This window comes from Lepidochelys kempii, chromosome 11 (genome assembly GCF_965140285.1).
Source record: "Lepidochelys kempii isolate rLepKem1 chromosome 11, rLepKem1.hap1, whole genome shotgun sequence".
Lineage (NCBI taxonomy): Eukaryota > Metazoa > Chordata > Testudines > Cheloniidae > Lepidochelys > Lepidochelys kempii.
This window is the reverse complement of record NC_136390.1, coordinates 31,261,218-31,279,480: the sequence shown is the minus strand read 5'-3', so window position 1 is coordinate 31,279,480 and position 18,263 is coordinate 31,261,218. Positions and strand designations below refer to the sequence as shown.

At 40.9% G+C, this 18,263-nt stretch overlaps 1 protein-coding gene across 2 annotated transcripts in view; it reads right to left on the bottom strand.

Annotated features, from left to right (window-relative positions):
- Window positions 1-18,263, bottom strand: part of GALNT5 (polypeptide N-acetylgalactosaminyltransferase 5) — a 50,490-nt gene that overhangs the window by 10,446 nt on the left and 21,781 nt on the right. Inside the window, exons 7-10 of one of the 2 annotated variants that reach the window (XR_012154260.2) lie at window positions 17,856-18,179; window positions 12,539-12,619; window positions 11,237-11,398; window positions 6,944-7,193 (exon numbers count right to left, since the gene is read on the bottom strand). Coding sequence is in view for 1 of the 2 variants with exons in the window: in XM_073305521.2 (XP_073161622.1) it covers window positions 7,053-7,193; window positions 11,237-11,398; window positions 12,539-12,619; window positions 17,856-18,179 (708 nt within the window). In the remaining variant the exon portion in view is untranslated. Of the gene's footprint in view, window positions 1-1,742; window positions 7,194-11,236; window positions 11,399-12,538; window positions 12,620-17,855; window positions 18,180-18,263 lie in introns of those variants that run through there. The other variant, XM_073305521.2, reaches the window with a different exon arrangement.

Sequence of the window (18,263 nt, the reverse complement as noted above, 5' to 3'; positions counted from 1 at the left end):
GGAGGGACTGTCTCTACTGCTAGGAAGGTAATGCCATCTTCAGGTCCATTCAAACTAGAAATTGCTGTTGAAACAATCGTAAAGGTGACAATTAGAGCCAATTGTGCTGGTGATTTTATGACCTAGATACTTCTGGACCAGAAGCTGGAACAAGATCACCAATTCATTTAATGTGACCACCAAACAACCATCAAAATAGTCATTTTGGGATGAGGATGAGCGTGGAGGGTGGAAAACACTGGCTGCATTGTGATTTTGATGATCAGTACTCTAATTGCTTGAGCCTTATTTGAAACCAATCACTTAAGGGCCAGCTTTTCAAAGGCATTTAGGAGGCTAAAGATGCAGATAGGCACACAATAGGATTTTCAAAAGCATCCAATGAGGTTAGGTACCTACCTACTGAAGTCAATGGGATTTAGGTGCCTTACCTGCTGAGATGGTTTTGAAAATCCCACTAGACAACTACCTACATCTTTAGAGGCCTAAGTGCCTTTGAAATCCAGCCCCTTGAGCTTAACAATTCCCCACCTTGCCATTCAATCTCCTTGACACTTGCCTTTGAATAAAAGTCATGGAATTTATTCTCTTTCTGTCAAAGGCCAATATGGCTAAAAATATTCTGCACAGAAAAAAATGGACAAATTCACCTCAGAGAAGCAGGCAATTTTCTGCAAGTGTGTGTATGTAAATACACAGGCACACATGTTTCTGGGTGGAATGGAGTGGAATGGGGTGGGGTTAGTTTTTATTACTTGTAGGTCAAATAAGCTTAGTTTTGGGAGGAGTGAGCACATCTAGAGGCTAAGCTGTGACTTTAGGCAGTCTTCAGCAGGTGATGGTGTGTGAAATCCACCATCTCAGGAGTAGAACAAAGGGAAGGGAATACTTATTAGGATGGAAGGATCTATGGACCTGATCCTATTCCCATTGAAGCCAATGACAAAACTCCCATTCACTTAAATGGTGCAGGATCAGGCCCCATGATAGATAACTAATTGGCATAGCTCAGACATATCTCAAAGACTTGGTTCCTTTCCACAGTGGAGGAACCCTGTCATGTGATGCTGGAGCACACTTGAGGATTTTTTCAAGGGTTTTAGAAAAGCTGATACTGAGGGATATGTTTTTTAAAATTTAACTATTTCAATGGCAACATTTTAATTTGGATTTCAACATCTCCCTGCTGTGTCAGCAACAATTACCAGGAACAACTACTAGATTCAATAGAGGAAGGTCTATTTGCATACGCTAAACTCAGTGAAATGCAAAATGCAAATAAACAGCATAATTGGTACAAAGTGAATTGGAGACTTAAAAGTGCTTTACATTTTAATAATCTACAGCAGTGATGGGCAACCTGCGGCCCACGGGCCACATGTGGCCCATCAGGGTAATCTGCTGGCTGGCTGCGAGACAGTATTTACATTGACCGTCCGCAGGCACAGCTGCCCGCAGCTTCCAGTGGTTGTGGTTCGCCATTCCCAGCCAATGGGAGCTGTGGGAAGTGGCACGGGCTGTAGGGAACTGCAGCCACTGGGAGCTGCGGGCAGCCATGCCTGCGGACGGTCAATGTAAACAAACTGTCTTGTGGCCTGCCAGCGGATTACCCTGATGGTCCCAGCAGGTTGACCACCACTGATCTATAGTGTTACCCAACAGTAACCCCGGGAAGGAAACATTTCATGGAATTTAGGAGAGCTAGTGACACAGTAATTATAGAGAAACTCCAGAACAGGATATTCATGTACAGTCCTTTATTTCCATGTTTTCTAACTTTTTTTGTATACAAATCAAACCAGGTTTTCAACTTCAGCCTTTTGGATCCAGACTACTTAGATAAATTGACGTGGTAAAGGCCTGTTATCTTACAGCATATATGGACTGTTAAAACTCCCCATAAATCACATTTTATAAAAGACATTTGTTCACATTTTAAAAACATTTACCCCTTTCTCATCAACATAGTAATGAACGAAGCTACCATTCTTAAAATTTCTTTTAAAATTGAGATATTTACACTGCATAGTGTCCTTGGGTACATATTTAAAATTCACAAAAAATGCTTTTAGTCAGAAATAGTCTCAATGTTTTGAATAGGTACAAATGGAAACTAAAACAAAAGGGTTATGTTCAGGAAGAGCTGTTATATGTGGAATGATACCTACATAGGACAATTCATCGCTTAAAACATAAAAAGTACTGAGCATCATTTGTAATACAAATTAAACAGTTCAGCTGCAAGTGGACAATGACCAAGGGTCAGATTCTGGCCACTGGTGGATGGCTGATTTGCAGAGCTCACATGCCCAAAGCCGGCCTAAAGTTGATTTAAGAGTATTGTGAGGTTGTGAATGACATCACTGGAAAGTGTTAAAATTGTTTATTTTATTTTTGAAAAGATGAGCATGATAATCATCTGTCCATATCCCAGCCAAGCAAGTCAGAGCCACTCATGGCTACAGAAGAGCTGGTAACATATGGACGCTTGTAGAAGACTTGCCAAAGGGAGTAAGGCTCATTCTAGTAAATGGTCTCACATTTTTCTAATTAGAAGTGATTTTTATTTGCATCTGTGAACTAAGGATGCTGGAAGTGGTAATGGTAATCTGGTCTCTTACATGGGAATGTCAATGGATTAGCAGGGATAAAGGTGTTCTTCATTGTCTCGTGGGCTCTAGAAGGCCCTCTTGGACAAATATAATTGTGAGTGGTTCCATGAAACCAAGAAAAACATATGCAGGCTTCTTTGAATATTTACTGAGTATGCCAGAAAAATGTTCTCAGACAAGGCTGATTGGTATAATCTGAGTGGTTCTTAATATTGTGTAACAGAACAGCAACAGTACTATTACCAGTAGTCCCTAGGGACATGCTAGAGACGTTAAGTAAGAGATACCAACACTGAAGTGAACATTTACACAAATCAGGAATAACAGTACCAGTGACAAGACTGGAAATGTGAAGTGACCATGACATATGACCATTTGGTGCATGTTAAGTGACAAATGATTGAATGTCAGCAAGCAGAGTTTAATGAAATTCATGCTCCTGATAAAACATGACGGCACAAACAACATCTGTGTAATTTTTCTGATAGTGACTGCAGGCTAGTTGTATTACGAAAGGGGAAAAAAATCAGGAAGACAGTTAGGATAGAAGCCAACTGTGATAGTCTGTTAGGTAAATCAATATTTTGGCAGGCTTAGCCTGTCAGATACTGTCAGTGTTGCACCTTGATGTGAAAAGTAAAATTATACAGAGGCCCTTTTGAAAAATCAAAGAGAAAAGACGAGTTATTTTGTAACCGCCTGTAAATATTGGAGATGGCGAAGGCTTGGCTGTCATGAACAACAAGATACGAACTGAGTTGACAGTTCAGTCCTATATATGTAGAGAAATGTGCTCATATTTGGATAAGCCAATTTTTCAACATACAAAGCAATGGCCAAAGAGTGTAAGAACTACATTTCTATTACGGACCATTCACACTTACACGAGTCTTCAGTTTGTCACAAAACATAACAAAAACATGAAAAAGGCATAATAAAAAGCTCGAGAAGAAAGTCCCATGTGCAAAACATTACAATACCCTGGATGTAGATATCATGTTGCAGCTGAATTTGACCCTATCAAAAAAGTAACTAAATGTTCTTTCACTAACTGATGACAGTTATTCCAGTACGATTCCCCCCTTCCCATACAACAGACATAAAAGATCTTTAAAAAAGTTTCACAGTATGAAAAATGTATGAGGATTAATTCATAAGGATATTCAGTATGTTGAGTTTTGTCAACTGCGTGTATTGATTCCAAATAGCTGTAAGAGTGAAGGTGAGTTCTCATTTTTACTGCACTCCATCTAATCCTATCTTCCATGTGAGGTACATGAATAAGTCAAGAACAGGAAGCACTAAATTCTGCAGTCCCTTTTCAGTCAAAACTCTTTTTTTAATATTATGGGCTAGATTCTGGCTGCAAACAGCCAGTGAAGAATTCCCCTGGTTTAAGGAAACTCTCTGCTGCAATAAAGCTGGCAGAGCTGGCTCCTTTGTCAGGCTCCCACCCATAGCACAGAGGGAGTATTGAGGTGGATAAGGAGGCGAGCAGAGCTCTGCTGCACTAAACAAATCCTCCACTGGTGTAGGTTCCCTTAGGGATCCTAGGTCAGAGATGTAAGCTGAATCATTGCAGACTGGCCAGGATCAGGCCAGATTCAGGGGCTCTAACTTGCTCCCTAACAGCTCCCCCAATTCCTCTGTGTTGGGAGGAGTTCAGACGCAAGGGAGAATCTAGCCCTATATGTCCCACTGACTCAACAACTGTAGCACTTTGATCTAAGAGAGTAAACATGCAAACCCATCTTCCAAATCAACTCTTCATGAGAGAAGAGTCAGCACTTACGTGTCTCAGCTTCTAGGTTCATAGGCTTAAAACTTATCTGGAAATTCTGAAATGGAACTATGGGATATGTAGTCTTAGGGGACAATTCTGCCTTCAATTCTGAGGGGTGGATCTTCACTCAGATCTTCTACCCTCTCTTCATGCACAGAACTCCTATCCCTGGACGTGTGGAGCTCCTACACGCTGTCTCCCCTTCCTATGAATATTCTAAATCAAATCTGGAGAGTTCTATACACACAAAAAGGGCAGATCAACGCAAAGAGCCACCATTATACCCTTTCTCTGACAGAAACTTTTATCAGAGTGTTCCGTTGGTTGCTTTCCAGTGAAGAGAATGCAAAGCAAAATAACAAAATATAAGGCTCAACTGTGCTCTGGCTTTGGGGAAGTGTCCAAGGGATTCAGGAGGGCACGAGTCCACGTGTTCAGCTGGGCACAGGGCCTGCAAGGAGCTACTGCTGCTAGTGATATTAGCCAGTCCAAAGGCTCATAACCCTGCCATGCCTATTGAACTGGTTAGCATAGCCGGTGGTTGTCTGAAGGAGGTAATATGTAGTTATAAGACGATAAGGGGAGTTGAAGGACTGCGGATAGGTACTAGTGTAGGCCAGGCAAAGAGATCCAGCAGGAAGGAGTTGGATGGGAAGGCTATGAGAGGAACTCCAGAGCCCTGCTGGGGGTGCTCTATTAGTAAACCAATCCCACGCTTTCCAAAAGGTTCAAGCTTGGTTTGTAGAAAGCAAACTTTTAGCCAATTCTTATACAACTGCTTTGCCCGTCAAAGTGTAACATCACATGCTCTTTATCATTAATCGATATAATACCAAGGCTAGCTCCTGCCCTCCACTATATGGTTGCACTAGGGCATGAGCAGACACAAGGAGTCACTTCCATCCCCTCTCCCTACTAGCAGCAAGGTAGAAACTATTTAGTGCTGAGGGGAGCAGAAGGAGATAGCACCAGCTATTATGCCATCTGAAATGCTGGGCCTTCAAGTGGGCAAAGTCAGTTAGGAGACGTCTTCCTCCTGCAGTCAGCGAGTGCACATGCTGCATTCTGCCCATCCTGAGACATCCTTTTCCTGTGCTTCCACCTGGTACACAGCTGTCACCACCACTCTGCTCCCACCAATGCATGGCTCCTCCAGTGAAGCGCAGGGCGTACCCTATCTAATGGGATGCTAAATTGCCCTATCTTAGCATCACAGATCAGCTACAGTTCAGCCAATAAAATGGATTTCAAAAAATATATCGGTGTCTATACTCAACAAACAGGAATGTATTCAGCAAAAGCCTCATCTGCTATTACATACTTTTAACAACTGCCCACATTTTCATTCATCTGGAAGAGCAGAATGAGATGTCTTAGGTACAAAAACATTCAACGCTTCCATGACAGATTATTTTCTATTCTAAGAAAAATAAAGATTCCATTTTTTCCACAGTGGCATGAAAAAGGAACAGGCAATTAACGTAGAATCAGAGTTCCTCAGCTTTTGCCCCCCTTGTGTTAAAAGTTTAACATTATTTAAGCTTTTCTGGTTTGCTTTGCGTGGAATGCATATACAGTACTATTGCATAACATGTGGCCAACCCAGGAACCTGTAATGCAGGAGCCATGAAATCATGCCCAACAGTGTGTGGCTGCCATCTTGGATTCACTAGTAGTGAGAAGCAAGGTCTGTTTTTTTCAGGTTAAGCAGGCCCTTTCTGAGGATCTTCACCCCATCACCACACCTGTTCCCACACCCTCTGGTTTATTTTCCCTTTTCATGGCTCTGTGCTGTGCTCAGGCACTTCTTTCTGGCAGAGAAGGGCTGAATGGAGAGTCTCTTTAGAGTCTACTGCATTCATACTGTTCTTGCATTGGCCCAGAGAGTTAGCTGTAGAGATAGATAAGGCACATCCCACCTACCCACTGAACACTGCTTTGCAGCCTAACCACTCCTTGCCCATCCAGGAAGCAGGAGGTCAAACCAAGGTAGCAAATTCAAGGTGCCTGTGTCAAATACAGCACTTATAGGGCCTTGCCTGCTGCCAGGTTAGAAGTGCTTAAAGAGTTATACTTTTTGTGATTAAAGACGGGCTTTTGTCATGGGAAACCAAGCTTCAAAAGTGGCTCCAGGCACCTACCTTTCAGAATCAGTGAATCCAATTTGGTAGGAGCAGGTTCCTGTGATCCTGGCTGGATTTTTAGGTACTGGGTCTAGGGTACTTTCATTTTGTTGGCGTGTGGAGGAATAAATGAGTAAATGTGGATCTTCCAAAGAGCAGCACAACATGCTTCCTGCAGTCACAGGGGTTGAACCCTGGAACTATTTCTGGTAACTTGCATTAATCTCTCTGAAGCTTAAGGTGGGAATGAGGAACTTTAGAAAGTATTTCCATTTACTGAAAAAACTTTCACTCAACCTTTCCCTAGTGCCCCACAGCGTGTGGAAAACATGCCTGTGTGTTTTAAACCATATCAAACCAGATGTGCTGTTGCTTGATATTTTGATCTCTCAATATGGTGATTTAAAATGATGGATTTAAATTACCATTCAGAAATGAACGTCCAATTTTGTAAGTGCTGTCACAAATCTCACAGACGTCATTCTTGAATTCACACGATTTGAATTTTCTGTTTCTGTTTTGATCGTGTTCTCTTCAGTCAGCATAATAATTTCCAAACTGCCATTTCTGATAAGGATTTGAGGCGTCACAGGCATTAACCCTCAGGGTTTTGTGAGACTGATCCACTTCCAAACATGTTGGCTGCTGAAGGTGTTCTAAAACCATGTGATCAATCTAAAGAGAAACAGCACATGACAATAGGTAACATGACTCGTACAGCAATTGTTATTAGAGTTAGGGAAAAAAACTGGAAAAAAAAAGCTTCAGAAATTATACTCAGTTTTCCCCAGTGGAGATTTCTGATCCCCTAGGATGCACCCATTTTTGCATTTCTGCATTATGTAATGATTCATTCATAGGCTTCAAGGGAATTTTGGGTGGGATCCAAAGTTTACACCTGTTGTTGAACTACAACTATATTATATCTTCTGTGCTTCATGGGATTTTAATTCTTTGGAAATTAACGGATTAGTTCGCTTGCTGTCTGAATAGTAATTATCATGCAAAGGAAATAACTCCAGATGGCATTTGCAATATAGGATAACATATGGCAGGAGACTTTGGTTTTCATACTGTGGTATTTCGCAACTGATGAAGTAAAAGCACACTTACTATGATGAAAAGTGTGTTAGGTAATTTGTTAATTAAGTCCAAGAGCTGGAATGCTAAATTGGATTATGAAATCGTGAGGAGTTTGAATGATTAGGGGCCTTATTCTGATCCTTCTGCACTTATGTGTGCATTTTTTTAATCTACTTATACATATTGCCAATATGGCAATACTACAAGTATCCTCAGCGGTAGGGACATTTTTACATTATTGCTTTTCTCTGTATAACATTTGATAGTATAATTTAAGTCATATATCTTGGTGAAATATTAGCGAAATCACCAACAGACTATTTTATTTGAACAAATAATGGGGCTTTGTATGTGTATGACAAATTCATTGAACGTGCCATTGTTCTGATGCGGATTATGACACCTGATGAGTGGGAACAAATGCTGTGGGAAAGCAGGCCATAGTGACAGGTATAGGGTCCCTGGTATGGAACCCAGATAGGGTGACCAGATGTTCTGATTTCATAGGAACAGTCCCAGTATTTGGGGCTTTTTCTTATATAGGCTCCTATTACCTCCCACCCCATCCCGATTTTTCACACTTGCTGTCTGGTCACCCTAAACCCAGAATAATGGGTAGGCCTGGGTTCTCCTACCAACCACTGGGGACATGGCACAGGCCAAGCAGAGGACAGCAGACTGCCTGGGCATCCTGGAAAAACCTGGTTACATTTACCTTGGAAGGGGGAACCATGGAGTTATCTGGCTGGAGGGCTAAGTCACAAAGAGGAATCTGTGATTCGTAGAGTGAAAGGGGTCTGTAGAATGAGAGGACAATAGGAGAGACACTTCCAGAAGAGGGTGCAACACCTGGCTGGAGCTAATCCCCAGGATGGGCCTGGAGGAGTGCCACCAACAGTGAGTAAACACTATGACAGTCCCCCATTCCCAGAGCAGTGCTGACTCCATTGCGCACACACACAGAAGTAAACCAAAAAAAGCCATGTTTGTTTTTACTTAGAGATGGACCCTAACCACAGCCCCAGATTTGAACACTGGGCTTGAGAGGAGAAGATTAAGATTAAATCCCCTTTTGTGTGGACTTCTTCAGACCTGCAGGAGGGGAGAACTAAGGGTGCTCATTAGCTTCATTTACAAGGCTTTTGGTGGAAGATGTTTCCCTCCATTACCCCACATCCCCAGTGTATAATTTACTGTATAAATTCTGTTTCTGCAAGGAAATGTGCTACTGACTTATTTTTTATTTAAATGTCTCTAGAGTCCTTTCACTTGCTTTTTAAGCTCAATGGTGCAGAAGGTCCCCAGTGATGTTTCAGATGTAAAAAGTAACAACTTTTGAAATTGAACTTTAATCTAATCTAGAAAGTTTTGGTGTCAAAAACTAAGTCTTATTTCTCTCCATCTTTCTGTTTTTGTGTGTGTGTGTTTTGTGTCTGGCTTTTGCTGCAAAGTGGTTGAAGAGTTAGACATTTTGAACTTTGACTATCTGTTGTTAGGATGTCATAAATCAGGAGTTCCTTGTTCAATTAATTTCAGTTTTTGTGGAAAATTTCTACCTTGCCTCAGAACTAACCTTTCTAATTCTGAGATTAACATTTTGTGGATTTTAGGTGGTGGCCAAATTTGGATTAAAATGGAAACTCAATTGCAACCTTAACAATAAAGCAATTTCCACACTGCTCAGCAAAATAAGAATCACTCAGCCTGTCTCCTTCTCAATTTCTGGGTTTATATTTTATGCTAACACAAAAATATATCCGTTTTAAACCTGTGTTACAAATCCAATTACTGTAGTCAATATATAAACTTTTTTTCCTCCAAGACTTTTAAAAATAATAGATACAATAAACCTTAAAATTGAGCAAGTAACTTCATCTCACTGTGCCTCAATTTCCCACCTGTAAATAGAGATACTAATAATACTTCTTCTCTTCCACCCTCTCTTGTCTATTTAAATTAAAAGCTCTTCAGGACATAGGCTGGCTCTTGTGTATGTATAGTGCCTAATGTAAATAGCCTTCATCATGTCTGGGAGCCCTACATTCCACAGTAGTACAAATAATGAATAATAGTCACCCTCACTAATATTCAAAACAAAATAAATAAAATAAAATAAAACATCCACATTCGGGAGATATTAATTGTAACATGTTGGGTGATGTTTTGTTTTTCTTCATACAGTTACAAGTCCCTAGCCTCTGTTTGTCAGAAGCTGGGAATGGACAACAGGGGATGGATCATTTGGTGATTTACCTGTTCTGTTCATTCCCTCTGGGGCACCTGGCATTGGCCACTGTCGGAAGACAGGATACTAGGCTAGATGGACCTTTGGTCTGACCCAGTATGGGCGTTCTTGTGTTCTTCAGTGGGCCCAGAAAGGATAATATTTCACTGGGGGGAGTTGAGAAGAGGGGGGAAAAAGGCATTCAAGTCTTTTTGGCTTGTGAGTTTCTATGGCTGTTTTCGAAGGAGGGGGACTGACAGTGATAACTTTCAACTGTCTTTCTCCTCACAGGGCTGGTACTATATGTTTCCAGTGTCCAGGGCTTTCCTAAAAACTAATCTGATCTACTTCAGTGAACTAAAGGGTATATTTCAGGCTTGTCACTAGTTCAGTCCTATGCCGGTACAATCATCTGTGCCCAATTGTGTTGAATTGGGTATTGTGGCTTTGTAAAATGAAACATGATTTCTGTATCCTAGCACCAAATGTATCTAGCTTAAGGCTTGAAGTTCAGCCTGGAACAGTTTCTGACCATCAAAAATTGTCACTGTACCTACTGTGCAATCCGGTCTCATAAATGGCTGACAATTTTCTTTTATTTTTACAATATATCCTTGCTTTTGTAAGGAGTGATTTTTTTTTTTTTTTTTGGTTTGAGGAGGGTTTTTTGTTGTTTGGCTAAAAAGAAATGAATGGAAGGAGAGTCAATAATGGAATATCTTATTGAGTATCGATCGGGTAACACAACAGCTACACTTTTGTTTCCTAAATGGAAGGCTCCTCTAAAAGCATGTCATTTCAGAGGGGGAAAAATCATTTCTAATAATTCATGGAATTCTTTAATGCTTAGAGTTATCTACAAGCCTGAATCTTTGACTTTGCTGGACACAGGGGTAGGAAAAAAGAGAACAAAATGTCATTTGAATGATTTTGTGTGTTTGTGCCAGGCTAGTTTCACTATGTTACATTTTGCTTGGTGCAATGCTAAGGCAGCACATTGCTATACACCACCCTGAAAGGTAAATGGGGCCATGGGAGTGAAATCACACTGGCAGCTGGTTAGCTTTCAGTGTAACCTGGAGGAAAATAATCCTGAGGATTGAAAACGGCATGAGCAGAGTAATGATCAGAGTGCCTGAAATAATTTGAAGTAATGCATGCCTTAGGAAAAAGGTGATTTTTGTCAACCTCTTTTTTCCTCATATGTATTGAGAAATTCACAAAGAGACAAACTAAATGTGTGTCTTTGTGTTTCTCTTTTATCTTTATGAATTTGGTATAGTCTCTCAGTGCCAAACACATGAAAATCATACAACACTGGCAATAAGTATTGTTTTCCTTTTGTTTAGTTTTATTTCAGGTGTAACTATGGTGGTGGTGGAGGGGAAATCATTACAAATGCTCTACTTACCAGTTCTGGTTGAAAGGCCACCAATGATTTATGCAACCATTTCAGGCTATTGTTTCTGTTATCGCAAGGGTACAGGCCCAGTGTTCTCTTTGCATCTACTGGTGCTACACAGAAGTCCCCATGTTTTATTAGTCTCAGCCAAGTGTAGTTGAACTTCTGGTTCTGTGGAGGACAAACAATAGCAGACTGATTTCGGTTTGGGTTTTGTGAGCTATTTCCCTTTATTTCTGAATCTTATGCATCTAATCCAACCACATAAATCTAGGCTTTGTATAATTGTTCCAGATATGCCAGACTCTGTTTTATTAGTATGAATCCGGAGCAAATTCACAGAATAAAGTTCCGGTCTAAGGCCTGATCGTGCTCTCAGTGACCTCAGTAACCAGACTACTTCTGACTTTGATTAGAGAACAGTCTGTCTCAAATCAGCTGAAATCAGAACATAGCCCAATAACTCAAAGCTTTCTAACGTTTGCATTAACAATGTACTAGTACAGGGATTCTCAAACTATGTTCAGCAAAGCATTTCCTGGTGGCCCACAGAGAGGAAAACTGAGTACAGGGTAGTTGTGAGGGTGGGAGAGGAGAGGATCTCTTTTATAAACTGGACTGTAGAAATGAAGAATTGGGGACAACACCAAAACAAATTCTGAAAAGGGGATTTGTCTGCTACAGCCGACACCAGCTTGCAATGGTGGGGATTCAGGACTGGACTTCTTCGATGGCATAACAGCGCTCAGTGACAAAAGGCCAACCCTGCCCCCCTTAGGACAGTTACTCTTGATCAGTCCTAGCAGATGCCTTGGTGTCTATATTGGCTAGTAAACAGTGGGGTATTACCCATCAGGAGGCATTTCCTATAAAAGACAGCAGAGGAAAGTAGCCCCCCGTTCCTGCAGCAACTGCCATGCACCCTCCCTCCCATGCTGGCTTTGTTGTTGTGGTAGAGTACACTAGTGGCCTATTGTATTTAAAGTTTTCTCTCCACTATGGGCATGTATGGAATTTTGCATTTGAGTTGCATTTCAGCCAATTGCAGACTTTTTGGTTTTGGGCGTCTCGGAGCTTTCATGAAATGGTGCAAGCTCCATTGCTTAGCTATTGCCTCTACAAATATAGCCCAGTACTCATTTCTTGTTTTACCAGATGGCATCTTTTGGCAATGTGTCCTGGCAGTAAGGATTACATGAACCTCCAAGATGGAGTTCAAGTCATTGAGGTGGCAGGTAGGGAGATTCTTTAGCATAAGCAATAAAACTGACACTATTTGACATCCAGTATACAAACCCAAATGCATCTTACCTTGTTGCTAATGTTACAAGTCTCAAAGGCCAGAGTGGAGTTTTCCACAGTAATGCATCTAGCCATGGCTATGTTAACAATCTGGGAACAAAATTAAAAATGGAAATTCAGAAAAGGGAATAACATCAAGTGAGGCACAAAAATGCAAGAGACAGAACACCAAAAACAGAACAATTATAATAATACCTAGCTCTTATGTAGTGCTTTTCATTAGCAGATCTCAAAGACCTTTGCAAAAGAGGTCAGTATCATTCTTCCCATTTTACTGAGGCACAGAGCGGGGAAATGACTTGCCCAAGGTCACCCAATATATTAATATTTAAGAGTATTACATTCTGAATTGCATAAAAATAACAAGGAGTTGTGATTAGCATAAGAGTCTGTCTCTACATGAAAGTTAATCTGGAATAAGATAGGGTGTGAATTTAAAGCAGATTAACTGTTACTGATTAACTCAATGTGTGGACAAGAGCATCCACACATGGATTTAGCCAGGAATAGCTATTCAGGAATCTTTTAGGGCTTATCTACACAGGGAGTTATTCCAGAAATAAGTGGTTAGCATTATCTCTTTTACTGGATGCTCCCTATAAGAGAAACATAGAGTAATCTAGGCAAACTAAAGATAATGGGCCATATTCTCTGCTGGTGTCAGTGGTGCCCATAATATCTGCTCAAACTCTTTTGTCTGCCAAGAGATGCTTTACATTAGCCTTTTTCTGGAACACGGGAGGCAGCAAGAGTAAGGTTTTTGTTAGGCACAGCTAACTTTCCTATTGCTGATTCATATGCTGTAACTGTTATTGAAAAGCGATTTATAAATCCCCTCACATTCCTGCAGCACAGTCTAACCAACCCAAATGAGCAGCAGGTTAGGAGAAAAATCCTCTTAAATGGACTTTATGCATACAATTTGATTGCCTGGCCAATCAAATCGGAGATCAGATAACTGGAGATATCTTGGCCACCCAAAGATAACTCAGAGTTAAAAGCTGCTCTGAGCTAGTCATGCAGCTACACTTTAACTAGAAGGTCCAAAACGCTCCTCCCTACCCCCCCCTAAAAACATAATAGCTGGCAAAAGCCTACCTGCTGTCATCAGACCTCTGACTGGTGATGGATTTAGGACACAAGTGGCGGGATACATTTCTATTCTATTCAGGCTATTATACTGCACCCTTCACTGCTGCATCTGAGCATCTCCCCGCAGGGGATTAAATTACATGACTAATATCTGTCATGAATTCTCTTCTTTTGTTCTCTTTCCCCAAGGGGAAAACTGTTTGTAGATTTTTATATATATTTAATTTTATTATATATAATGTGATCTGTGTCATGTCACTAAGATAACTCTTCAACCCTCGCAGATAGGGTTGGCTGCCCTTGATCCAATCAGTGAAAGGGTATATTGGTACTTATGGTAATACAGGAGTCAGCAGCAGTTGTGTACATATCGACACTTTGGAAAGAAGGAATTTCAATTGTAACTTAGCCAAAAGGTTTACGATTATCTTTTTAAACTTTTGCATCAGATTGGGGGGGAAAAAGAATGAGTGACAAAACATTGTCTATCAGAGAATAGCTAGTTAGAAAGTGCAGATGCAAATGAGAATTTTTTTTAAGTGTCTAAATATTTTCTCTTTCCAGATGTTCCTTTGTTTTTGTTGTGGTACAGGTGGCCTCACGTCTCTCAGGTGTCTTGTATCTCTTCATTCTGCCTCTTTTTTGCTCTGTTTTCTCTACAATTGTCATTACACCAGGGAGTCATCATCATGATACCTTGTTAGCATGACCTTCTGGAGAAGTTATGGCTTGCACTAAGCTTTTTTGTACTGTTGTTTGAATGACCAGACGAGTGCATTCTAAGGGCATTTATGCGTTCTGAAGTTTATATTAGAACACTGCTTACACTGGACTGAATTCTGCCAGGTACCAAATGCCCTCAGTTCACATATCAGGAAGTCAATGGAACAATACTGATTTATAACAGATGAGGAGTTGGCCTAATTGAGATATATTTATTGTACATTAAGATAATCATGGCAATATTTGAAAATTATAGCTGGTTGAGCTAAAAATGTAGCCGCTTTCCTCCCTTTTTAGATTACTGAACCTTTTATGAACTAATCCTGATTTCTGTAAGTAAATCTGCTCTTCATAAAATATTTTCCAAGTAGCTTTGATGAATATTCTTCATCATATTGGTAGCTTCTGAATGATTATTTCAGAAATCAGTACTTGTTGTTTGTGTTGTGCAGCTGCTCATCTAAGCAACAAGGTATTGTTTCTGTCCGATGACTGGATGTTTTTAAACAGGAAAATAACAAATAACCAACTTTTGTAGTTTTCAGGTGAATAGTTATTTGTCTTAAAATATATGAAACTTTTGGAATTTATGAACACAATGCTCAGTGATCATTCATAAATCACATGACTTCACAAATCACAGTAATACAAATTTGGCCCTTTTAATTCACAAAACTATTCCCCAATATTTTTACTATTTGATCACTGTATTGGAAAATATGGTTCACATCGCAGCTAAAGTAAAGCAATCTCAGCCCAGCTTCACTGACTCCCTGGGGTAGAAAAATATCTGGGAGTTTATAGCCAGCAGAGCAGCTCTTTACCACCCCGGCACTGCCCGTGGTCTGGGAGGCATGTCTGAGGTGTGCAGAGTATGGCCATGTCTGCTCCTGGCTGCTGGAATAGCCTAGAAGGTAAATCAAAGCTGTACTGGGGGAGGGGCTGAACTGCCCCACAGCCAGCATTAGTGCCAACAGGCGTAACACTACTTATGCTCCTGCCCTTAGCAGGCACCGTACAAGCACAGCTGAGGATCTGACCCATTACTTTCAGGAGTACTGCTCTTGTTAAAACTAGAAAGACTTTCAGAAGCTGACAGAACTACATATGGTAACAAAGTGCCTTACTTTTGTGACCTGGGATCACTGTCACTTGTTCTTAACATTCAGATTTTTTTAATGAAGTAGCATGTCCATGATGCCTCAGGAGGGACTATTTTATGCGCCTGTATTTTTAGAAATGTTTCCAACAGCCCTGAACTTTGGTGAGGAAATATGGACCAAGATCAAAATCTACATTTTGTTATACACACACACACACACACACACGTAAACATAAAGAGATGCTGAATATGTGAATTAGCACATTGTAAAAATGAGACTCATATGGCATTGTTCACAGAATGGTGTGAATATAACACCAGTGGAAGTTAAAGGGAAGTAAATTCAGAGAATACACGCAACCTGATCCAGCTACATTCCTTACACAACCACAACTTCCACTAAAATCAATGGGAATTTGGGGTAGGTAGGGAACGCAGGACTGAACCCAAAATATTTCTGAAAGTATTCTGTCCACTATACCTTTTTTGCATTTGTAGAAGTACTGGAGACTGGGTTTTAGCTGCACTTTAATATATGATATGACTGCTTGGGAGGATACTTCTGTTCTTTTTGTTTGAAAATAGAAATGAGTCTGTTTTTTATTGTAGAAGAGGAAAAAATAGATTTCTAGTGCACTCTAGTGGTGTCAGGCTCTCAGTACAAAACAATAATTGTTCATGTACTATATCGATTCCATGAATAAATTATTGAAGCCCTAAAAATCCTGGAGATTATAGATAATATATCTCTGCGTCTACCATATCTGTCTGTAGCCACAAGATTTCTGAAATATAAACTCCAAAAATGAGGTAAATTGCTCAGATGTTTCACTATTATCTTGACTGCTATGGGGTAATTTATCATGTCAGTTATCACTGAAGAAGCTTGTTAATGTAAAATTTTGTCTTTGGCGGGGGAAAAAGAGAAGTATTCTTGTTCCCACAGTATTCTTGTCAGCAAGTTAAGGAAGTATGGGCTGGATGAATGCACTATAAGGTGGGTAGAAAGCTGGCTAGATTGTCGGGCTCAACGGGTAGTGATCAATGGCTCCATGTCTAGTTGGCAGCCGGTATCAAGTGGAGTGCCCCAAGGGTCGGTCCTGGGGCCGGTTTTGTTCAATATCTTCATAAATGATCTGGAGGATGGTGTGGATTGCACTCTCAGCAAATTTGCGGATGATACTAAACTGGGAGGAGTGGTAGATACACTGGAGGGGAGGGCTAGGATACAGAAGGACCTAGACAAATTGGAGGATTGGGCCAAAAGAAATCTGATGAGGTTCAATAAGGATAAGTGCAGGGTCCTGCACTTAGGACGGAAGAACCCAATGCACAGCTACAGACTAGGGACCGAATGGCTAGGCAGCAGTTCTGCGGAAAAGGACCTAGGGATGACAGTGGACGAGAAGCTGGATATGAGTCAGCAGTGTGCCCTTGTTGCCAAGAAGGCCAATGGCATTTTGGGATGTATAAGTAGGGGCATAGCGAGCAGATCGAGGGACGTGATCGTTCCTCTCTATTCGACATTGGTGAGGCCTCATCTGGAGTACTGTGTCCAGTTTTGGGCCTCACACTTCAAGAAGGATGTGGATAAATTGGAGAGAGTCCTGCGAAGGGCAACAAAAATGATTAGGGGACTGGAACACATGAGTTATGAGGAGAGGCTGAGGGAGCTGGGATTGTTTAGCCTGCAGAAGAGAAGAATGAGGGGGGATTTGATAGCTGCTTTCAACTACCTGAAAGGGGGTTCCAAAGAGGATGGCTCTAGACTGTTCTCAATGGTAGCAGATGACAGAACGAGGAGTAATGGTCTCAAGTTGCAGTGGGGGAGGTTTAGATTGGATATTAGGAAAAACTTTTTCACTAAGAGGGTGGTGAAACACTGGAATGCGTTACCTAGGGAGGTGGTAGAATCTCCTTCCTTAGAGATTTTTAAGGTCAGGCTTGACAAAGCCCTGGCTGGGATGATTTAACTGGGAATTGGTCCTGTCGAGCAGGGGGTTGGACTAGATGACCTTCTGGGGTCCCTTCCAACCCTGATATTCTATGATTCTAAGTGCAAAAAAGATGGAAACTTCATTATCAGAAATGTCACCCAATAGAAAATGCAAAGAGAAGCACAGAAATACCAACCAAGGGGCCATATCTTTAGATTTGTCGCCTGTCATAGAGCAAAGAGAATTACTACAACATAACGAAATCACTTTGTCCTAAACCATGATCTCCAGTAAAGGTGAAATTCACCATGGCTGAGGGACACCATATGAGGCCCTCTGTACCTCTAGGAATCACTGAGCTTGTGTGTCACAGCCCAATCATAGAAAGTAAGTTTAAATGAAGAGTGGCTGGTTAACACAGATATGTAAACATGCATTTGTGGTGTAATTTGCCCTTGTAAAGTTCACATACCAGCCCACTGGCTTTAACAAGAGGAGCTTCCAGGTCTGGGTAGATATTCTCCAGATACCACTTGAAGTTTTTACACTTAAGCTTCTTCCGCAGTTCTATTTGTTGAGTCAAGTCTCCAACATCCAGGTTTTTCTGGATTAAGTGGTAACCATGTCCATAGAACAATTCTTTGTACTCATCTAACCAGACCTCTGCAACACGCGCCAAATTCCGCTCCACTGTTTTTATCCGGTCTTTAGGGAAGGAGTACGGGTTGTCATTCCTGAAAATATGTCCAACTCTGGAGCATGGGATGATCTCAATTTCTCCTCCACACATCCAGACCTGTCAGAGTTTGATTAGATAAAAATATTGGTAAATGGTACCTTCTGGTATACAATAGATCTGATTTTTGAGAAGTGGCTTCAA